Genomic DNA, 9,561 nt, shown 5'->3' with positions numbered 1-9,561 from the left:
TATTTGAATTGATTGATTACTGATTTGATTTGATTGATTACTGATTTGATTTGATTGTTTACTGATTTGAAATGATTGATTACTGATTTGAAATGATTGATTACTGATTTGAATTGATTGATTCAAGGACCTCATATTGATGTTTGCATTCTAAACAGGTTTTCATATAGGGCTCACACATTATTATTATTATCATTATTATTATTATTATTATAGTTATTTTTTGAGGGTTTGTGAAATAAAGACCCTGTTGAATATTTTGTTGTTGTAGACCAAAACGACCCGGTTTGTCAGATAGACATTCAAGAATCCTTATGGCTTGTGTTCGAGACAAAAGTTGCAGAAAATTCCTGAGGGCGGAGGGGGGATGAGCGATGCCTCTCCCTAAGAGGCCAGGTCTTAATAACATCCATGGGTATTAAATACGACAGGTTCTTTATGACAACTTTCATCAAGTGTAAAACATATCAAAACGTCTAAGTTTTTTGAGATTTATCATGAGTTGACTTAAATATCACACAAAGTATTTTTAAAGAAACCCGCGAATCTGACTCCATGTCATTGGTTAATCATTTCAGACGTCTTTCTGTCTCAGAAGCCAAGTGATTTTCCGCCAGTTTCTGGCCATAAAATTGTTGTTGCTCGTTCGATTGAGATACATTTGTTTTTAAAACAAAGATCCCAGACTTCCTCTTTTTATTTACCAAATAATACCACTAAAAATTTGGTTAGAGGGATGAAATTTAAAATGGTATAATTCTACCCTTGTACTCCACATGCGAGCCTTTGCTTCCCACCTCCACCCACCCCTTGAATCTCAGCCGATATTTTCCATTTTCTCGATTTTTTTTATTCCATGCTGGGATCCCTGTTAAAACTAACCCCAATGCACAGGTCATAAAACTTGCAAATAATATTAAGAAAAAAGGCTGAAGAAGGTTAATCTGTAACAATGGATTGGCCTACCTAAAAATTCATTTTTTTCGAATTTTGGTTGAATATTTAAAGACTTAGAACATATGTTCAGATTGTGGATGGGAAGTGGAGTCACCTGCAGGAAAGGCGAGAAATGAACAATCCATTCAGATTCATTCTGGAATATTAATTTGACCTTTGACCGAATTTAGTTGCTTTGGGAACTACCATACAAAGTTTGATAACTGGTTTGACGTCACTTAGTTGAAATGATGTTGACGTTCTTGGCGGTTATTTTGGCAACAGGCGAGAATGTTTTCTGATAATGGATGGTACAAGAAAATAAGTAGATAATAAACACCATTAGCTACTTTTTGTTTTTACTTCATTTGTTACTGTCAAAAATCTCTTATTAAATAACATAACGCGTTCTAGCAGGCTATATTGGCCTATTCTGTTATTCTTAAAGATCGCTTTTCGCTTCTTTAAGGGTAAAATCAAGCAAACTATTTAATTGTTTGTCATTATAATGAATTATCAACGTACTAATCAAAAGAAATTTATGTGGATGCAGAAGGCTCAAACTCAAATCCACTTGGTGTAACTAAATTTAGACTCCAAATTACGTCACCAAATGACGCGAAGCTATATTTGAACGTAGTACTGTATACTGACAGTTCTATGATTTGATGCACGTGGCGTAATTTTTCGTCAAATATCATGAGCTAAATCTATTCGGAAGGGAATGTGGAAAGTTAAAACCGATTTAAATTGATTCATTATATTTTCGCAAAATGAAAGTGAGAAATAATCTATCCTGATAATTCATGGAATACCAATATACTAGAGTAGCTGTGGCATGAAAAAAAAAATATCTTACATGTCCATGTTTGTACAGGCTGGAGAGTAGAAATAAGACTTGTTGATCTTTCTTGATCAGTCACTCGTCAGAACATTAGTATGCATTCCCTTCCTAATTAGGTAATTGACTTGTGAGACAGACTGGTATTGTCCCCGGTCATCAGAACAACCCTACCTTAGATTGATATCAGTATAATTATGCCGCCCAATAATCGAATATTACAATATATAAACACATTAAAATAAGGGGAGGCAATATTGTGTTTTACATACTGACAAAACTTAAGGACTCACTCCACTAATTCATTTGCCATCTCTTCCCATGTTAAAACACGAAATTCAACCTTCTATAACTTTTTCCAGAAATCTCGTTGAAAGCTTTCCAATATGTCGAATGAAAGCCTGACCAATTCTCAATGTCTCCTAAAAAATTCATTATATGATGACCATGAAAATTTTGAGCTACTAAAATTGAAAGTAGACTACTACCGGTTATACTCATCCGCTAGAGTTTGGCACTTCACAAAACGACTATTTTTAGAATTAGCCTTCCGCCTTTAAGTCTCTCATCATCTCACCAAATCTGAAAGATAATGCAATTTCAGACATCAAATTCCAAATCTAGACCAAATTTTACCCAAAAATAGGCAGGCAAAAACCCCAAAAGGGAGAGAGAAAGAAGATTTCTAAAAATAGCCTGGACTACATTCCTATACAATCATTTGCATAAAATGTTTTAGTGGAGTGAGTCCTTAAATAAAAAATTTGTAGGGCCAATAACTTTACGTCTTCACAATGTCAAGCTATAACGAACTGTATTACGAAGTCCATCTTGCCTGATATCAATAACATGATATAGATAGTTTAATAATTGATTTATAAGAAGACAGAATTCCTTTAAAACTTCTTGTTATGATGAAAGAAGGGAGCTAAGAATCGTTAATGAATCCAAATCAAACTTAAATAACAAAAAAGGAAAAACTGTTCACCCTATTTACATTCCTGAACGAAAAAGACTACCGCGGTTGCCTTTGTACATTAATCTATGTCGGTGGCGGTGAAAAACAAGACTCTTCTTTATTTCCAGAATAACTAAAAAACGCCGAGCCAGATCTTCCATAAACAAGACAATAAAGTGGAGTGTACAAAAGCGTGCACATATCGGTGTTCGTACAACTGACCAAGTCACATGAGGTTTTCTTACATCTGTTTATGGCAGCGGCTCTGCTGGTGGGAGTCAAAACTACGTTGGTATCTGGATCAAATGATTTCACTTGAAAGTTGCTCGTTGCTTCAAAATTTTTGACTTTAAAATCTACAAATAAATCTTTTTGTCATATAAAATATCAAAATAAATGCGATATAAGTAGGCCTATGTTGAAACAAAAATGAAGTTTAGGGGAGACAAACCCTAATTTTAATCAAATCCAATACGAATTGTTATTTATAACAAATGACCGTGGCTATTTGTATCGTGAGATCTATATGTCATCATGGTATATAGTCCAAGAGTCTTCCTTTTGTTGGTTTTCATGGCGCGGTCAAAAGAACGTTCGTAATTGGTGAGTCTTGTCAGGATTTTCGCTGACGGGCACGCGAGGAGACAAAAGATCTCCAGTCCGTCTTTTCCACTATGTCGATAATCACGTGCGGAGCAAGCAATTAAAAAGAAAATGAATTTGATTGGATGATGACGCTCTGTCATGCAGACGATAAACAATCGGCGACAAATATCAAACTGGTTTTATATTATAAATTTTGTCGGTAACCGATATTCTTGTTGTGAAAGCTCGGGCACATGTGAGATTCTACTCTAAATAGGCGGATATGGTTCCTGTTCTCTCACCATTGGAGGAATTGCAAAAACCACAGATACCTGATGGTGCAAATTGATCAGTACTTACATACCACTTTATAATTTCTAGGTTGACAAGCATATCAACGTCTAGCCAGATAGAAAGTCTAGCTCACTGGTCGACGGCCAAATTTGACCATGTTTGTTAACAAGAGTTGTGCCCCTTATTTCATTTTTTTCCCCGGTCGCGTTTTTATCACACATAACATACTAACCATACTTACTTGAATTGTATGTTATGTTTTTAGCAATGACAACATGATCATTTGCATTCCAGAAAAGAAAATCTGGTCCCTGGAATTAAATGGTAAGTCATACAGTGTGCTATGAAGAATATTTCGTCCGGACAATCTACGGCTTCCACCAGTCGAGGGACAAGTAACGTGCACGGTCTGTAACGCACGGAAGACACACATTATGATGAGTACATCATGAGTGGACACTCACTTTCAATTCATTTCTTCTTGTCCCTTAAAAGCGATCAGCATTGCATACATACGGACTGATAATAAACTGAGCTGTTTTCGCGCTCATGGATGCTGTACGGATCTTAAAATAACAAGAATGGCGTCAGGGTAATCCCAAAAAGGTCATTGGCAGGAGAAATCGACAACTTACCAGTGTATAAGGTATCAGGGTATATCCGTAAGATCTCCAGTCGTCTTTCCTCGCTTCAAAATAACCTATAAATTTACCCCCTGATGTATGGTTGACATAATGAGCATCGGACAAAGATGCATCAACAGGTACAGAGTATGCAGAGTAGTTTTCGCCTCCAACGTCAATGTCTTGATGGAAATGGGATGTGATGCTCGAGTTCCTTACTCGAATTCCACTAGCATCAGAGGCCTTTACAATAATGTTCACGTAAGTGTGTTCAAAAGGATTTTCAAGATTTAAGCCATGTTTGTTTGGCACACTAAACCACGCTACATTTCCAGCTTTCTCCAACGGTGTCAAAAGAAAATACGCAGGCTTTCCACCAACTATACCTCCAGTTTGTGTGAACAGTCCGACCATAATATCTTGGTTAGCACGAATACGTTGGAGTTCGCAGTTGAAGTCGTAATCATAAACTTCATTGAAAGGAATCGAAACAGCGAATCCGACCGTGTCGGTTATGTTCGATATTGTGACGCCTGTTACATCTGTGACGTTACTTACAGCCAATATGCGTAACGAGCAGGTATAGTTCTCGTGAATTAGAGGCGCTACAATGTAATCTCTACCCAATTCTTGGACTGGTGGCATGGATTCCTCTACGTGTCCACTCACTACTGTTCCGCCAATAGTAACTTTGGTTTCATAGTCTCCAGCCACAACCGCAACCGGTTTATCCGACACGACGTAAGAACCGGTTAAATCTATTTTATTCGTTACTATTCTCATGGTTTGAAAATCTTTCAGGGTATCATTAATCCAATCGCCAGTGGTGTAGGTCGTACCTTCGTAATTAACAGAGATTGGTCGTACCAGAGGAAGTCGCACCCTGATGTTTGTACCCGCGAAAGGCGCCATGATGGCGAACTCTGGTTTAGAAGAGATGTTCGGGTTTGCAGTCATAATATAATATTCATTTCCAAGTTCTTTCAGTTCCCGAAACTGACTGCCTTCAATTATACCACTATATTGATTTATGGCCACAACTGAAATTGGATTATTAGATCTTACCAAGCAGCCATTAGAGCTCTTCCCGGTAGAAGATGGCATTCGAGTAGAGGAAGTTGGCGAATGGCGCACCGATTCATAACCTAAATAGATCAGCTGTTTGTAAACGGAATTGCCAGTGTAAGGACATTCTAAAACTGTTATCGCCCTTGTTGAACCCCCATTTGCTGAAAAATATTCGCAAGGATAGGTCCCTGGTAGACCAATCCAAAAAACTGGATAACTCCATTTGCCTTTCGTAGGACAAGCTGTAAAGAAACAGAAAGCAACTAAATTACGAAGATCAGTTAATGTAAGAACACACCAGACACATCAGATAGCCTTGGGTTACAAACCTAACAGGTGCTTCTAACATTGTAATATTGTCTGCTTAAAGGTACGGTCACACGAACGGTCTTGATTGGAGATTTTTGTCGCCGATTAGAGTCTTGTCCAGAGATTCACCGTCTGGCACGGGCACGAGAGGAGACACAAATCACCATTCGTTAGTTTTCCAACATGTCGATAATCACGTGCGGAGCATGCAATTGAAAGGAAAATGAATCTGATTGGATGATGACGGTCTTGCAGACAATTAGACTGTCGGAGACGTGACAATCTTGTCGTAGAATCACGGGAACACGCGAAATGTTACTCAAGACTCTAATCGGCGACAAAAATCTCCAACAATTTTATAACAACAACAGGCGCAATACAATTGACTTGCATCTGAACTGTAGCAAGTTTATAAAACAAGAGAAATGTTGGAATAATAAATATGCCAATATACTAGGAATCACATAACCTTGGGTGCAAACCTACATACGACATTTTCCACTTTTTATTTTGAATAAAAACTTTTTTTTTACTTGGTGGAAATTAATTTTCACCTAGGTGAAAATTAATTTTTAATTAAAAACTTTAATTTTCACCTAGGTGATAATTATTTTCACCTAGGTGAAAATTAGGTGATAATTCGTGTATAAGATTTTGTGTTTTTGTCAGACAATTCGTGCAATTTTTAATTAAAAACTTTAATTTTCACTTGGTGACAATTATTTTCACCTAGGTGAAAATTAATTTTTAATCAAAAACTTTAATTTTCACCTAGGTGAAAATTATGTGATAATTCGTGTATAAGATTTTGTGTTTTTGTCAGACAATTCGTGCAATTTTTAATTAAAAACTTTAATTTTCACCTTGGTGATAATTATGTGATAATTCGTGTATAAGATTTTGTGTTTTTGTCAGACAATTCGTGTAATTTTTAATTAAAAACTTTAATTTTCACCTTGGTGATAATTATTTTCACCCAGGTGAAAATTAGGTGATAATTCCTGTAATTTTTAATTAAAAACTTGAAAAATAGAAGAATTTTTAATTAAAAACATTTTTACAAGATTCGTTGAATTATCACCTAGGTGAAAATTAAAGTTTTTAATTCAAAATTAAAAGTGAAATATGTCGTATGTGAGCCACTGTACAAACCCACCATTGCTTTAAATAGTAGGATTTTGCAGATTTTGTTGAAGAATACACAAATTTACAAATAAAATTAAAAACTTACGTGCTGTCGACGAAAAACTTATGTAAGCCATTACACAGAGTGTACAGCCAACTACAATCACCATTTTATTTATTCACCTGAAAAATAATAACATTACAACATGACAGTGTATCGTTTATAAAATATTAATTAAATTGCTGACAAATGATCAATTGCGATGTTTGTGTTTTCGATCCTATTGCTATATTAGATGTAAACAGGTTGTGAATTCTATGTTATTTCACATTACAATGACAAAATATTTTCACTTTTGAAATAGAAAGAGATAACAGACTGCATTTTTCATTATCGACAGAAAATAGGGGACAAATCTGTCGCTACCCGTTCCTCGGATGGGATATCGGCACGTTTAGGGCAAACAGAAAACTCCACTGTTCATTGGAGTTGCTCTGATCCATTTTTTGGTCGCCAGTTTTTGAGAATATTCACCATGTTCAAAGTCAAATTTCGCAAAAAATTTGGATTCGGCAATGCTCCCCGAAAAATAGATTGTCCTCCTAAAAATATTCTGACAACCGACCAATTCCATTACTGCAACGTATACCATTTCCCCTCGGGGTATACTACTTGCCCCTCCGAACAATCACGTCTCGTTAGTTTAGTATGTAAAGAGAATCCAAAAAAAAAAAATGGATCCATGTAAAAAAGACAAACACTCTTACCTGATATTAAGAACTAATAGAACTGATTGCTGAAACAAACTCTCATCTTTATTGATGTGATATAAAAATAATTTCTTTTTATACCGTTATGAAAGCTACGTTATCTAAGAATATAGACCATTAAAGGAAAGAGGGATGGTGCAAAGGGATTGAGTTTCTATAAATCTTTTGTCAAGGGAGCTCAAACGCAAGTTTACTCTGTGGTATATGCAATGAAAACGAATGATCAAATCGAACCTGAGACCATCATTATTCAAATGAAAAGGGACAAGTTCGCCATACTTTTAACCAATTTTATTTTAGTCACAAAAATCAATTTAGTTAGCTGGGCTAATCAGTAATAGTGTTCACAGTACACTGTAGAAATTTTATACTTCAAATTCATGTGTGTGCATTTATCCGATTGAATGTTAAAATGACGACTCGTCTTTCTTGAGACATTGTCATATATAGAAATAGAAACAGAAATTCGCAGTTTGAGATATATTTGAAGGAATTGTGCGATATTTGTACTTTTAAGTTATTCTGAAGAATTTTTAAAAATTTTCAAGACCCAAATCACCCCCTATCCCTTAAATTGTTGTGTGCTCTACTGCAAAGTTCCGAAGTTCAAATAGGCCAAGGTCACTGTTCTATAAGGTAGAGAATTTAACAAACAATAAGATAAATTTATGTAGGTATTGCCCCTCATGGGAGACAATTTGACACAATGGTTTCATCTATTTTCTACTATATGAACTACCCTTCACAGTCCACCGCATTGATAATCATACCTAATCTAACTCGCGATGGGTTTCTTAGCTATGCATCTTCAAGATTTAAAGGGGTATTCTGTTTTGTTGGTTTTTTTTCAATCGGTTTTTGTGGTTCGGAGTCTGAAATACATAAAACTACATGCCAACATGTAGAGGAAGATGCCCTCACAAACAGCTAAACAAACACAAGTATTCACCGGTTAAGTGAGTATTTTGTATTCCCCGGGCTCCAATTTTACTAAAAAACGAGGTATTTGATTACGAGAAAAAGGATCCTGATTGGACCTTAGAGAATACAGTTTTGATATCTATAGTAATCTCAGAAATTATTAATAAATTAGATGACAAGAACTGTTCTGTTTTACCACAGTATAAAACCGGGAGTGGGGTACCTTAGAGAATATCGTCTATATAGGGTTATGTTTAAAGGTGACAAACAGTTTATTCTGTACAAAATAGCTATATCACATGGTTACACATAGAAATAGAACAACAGTACTACGAATCTGTAAAAGTGAGCGCTTCCTATCCAGTCTGCAGTCACTGGTCGTCTGGTCTGACTACCAGACAGAACCAGTTTGCATCAAGTGTGCAATCAGTGACTTAGCCAGGATTTCCTTGATGGGTGTCAGAACTATCCATTTAGCGTTTTTCAGCTTGGGACTATATACAGGTCGCAATTTTACAATCACCTGACATTGTAAAATGCCTTAAGTAAAGAGTCTCCCTCAAAAAGACGCAACGAAATCTACTATGAGACCAGTAGAGGAGCCAGTTTGACGTTCGAGGGTGCTGGGGGGAAGGGGGCGAAATATCTGAGATTGCCCAAGTTTCTAACCTAGTTTTTGCCCGGGAAAATCTGCTTTCGGGGCTACGAGGGCTGCCAATGCATGAAACAGATTCCACTTTACGAGACAGATTCCACTTTACGAGACAGATTCCACTTTACGAGACAGATTCCACTTTACGAGACAGATTCCACTTTACGAGACAGATTCCACTTTACGAGACAGATTCCACTTTACGAGACAGATTCCACTTTACGTAAAATAATATTAATATTTCAAGATACTGCACTCTGTAAAATTTTGCACACGGCCACTTTGAACAAGACCTGTTCGGAAATCATCTGTTTACTATTATGGATAGACAATAGATAATGTCGCGCGTTGAGATTAAGAATTGCGTATGGTAGAAAGGGAGATAAGAATCGTTAATGACTCCAGACCACAATCAAGAAACAATATCACAAATGGAAATAATGCAGTTTTATGACCTACTTTCCTGCCCCTAGTTAGG

General features: G+C 36.3%; 1 protein-coding gene across 1 annotated transcript; it reads right to left on the bottom strand.

Moving 5' to 3' along the window:
• Window positions 1-2,819: 2,819 nt before the first annotated feature.
• Window positions 2,820-6,909, bottom strand: LOTGIDRAFT_161648 (hypothetical protein; the record flags this gene model as incomplete). Its single annotated transcript, XM_009057496.1, has 4 exons — window positions 2,820-3,091; window positions 3,856-3,925; window positions 4,250-5,547; window positions 6,846-6,909. The coding sequence occupies 4 exons, from the start codon at window positions 6,907-6,909 to the stop codon at window positions 2,820-2,822; spliced, it is 1,704 nt and encodes a 567-aa protein (XP_009055744.1).
• Between the last annotated feature and the right edge of the window lie 2,652 nt (window positions 6,910-9,561).

This window comes from Lottia gigantea (assembly GCF_000327385.1).
Source record: "Lottia gigantea unplaced genomic scaffold LOTGIsca_30, whole genome shotgun sequence".
NCBI classification, from domain to species: Eukaryota; Metazoa; Mollusca; class Gastropoda; family Lottiidae; genus Lottia; species Lottia gigantea.
Note: the sequence above shows the minus strand (reverse complement) of the source record. Positions and strands in the feature narration are given on the sequence as shown.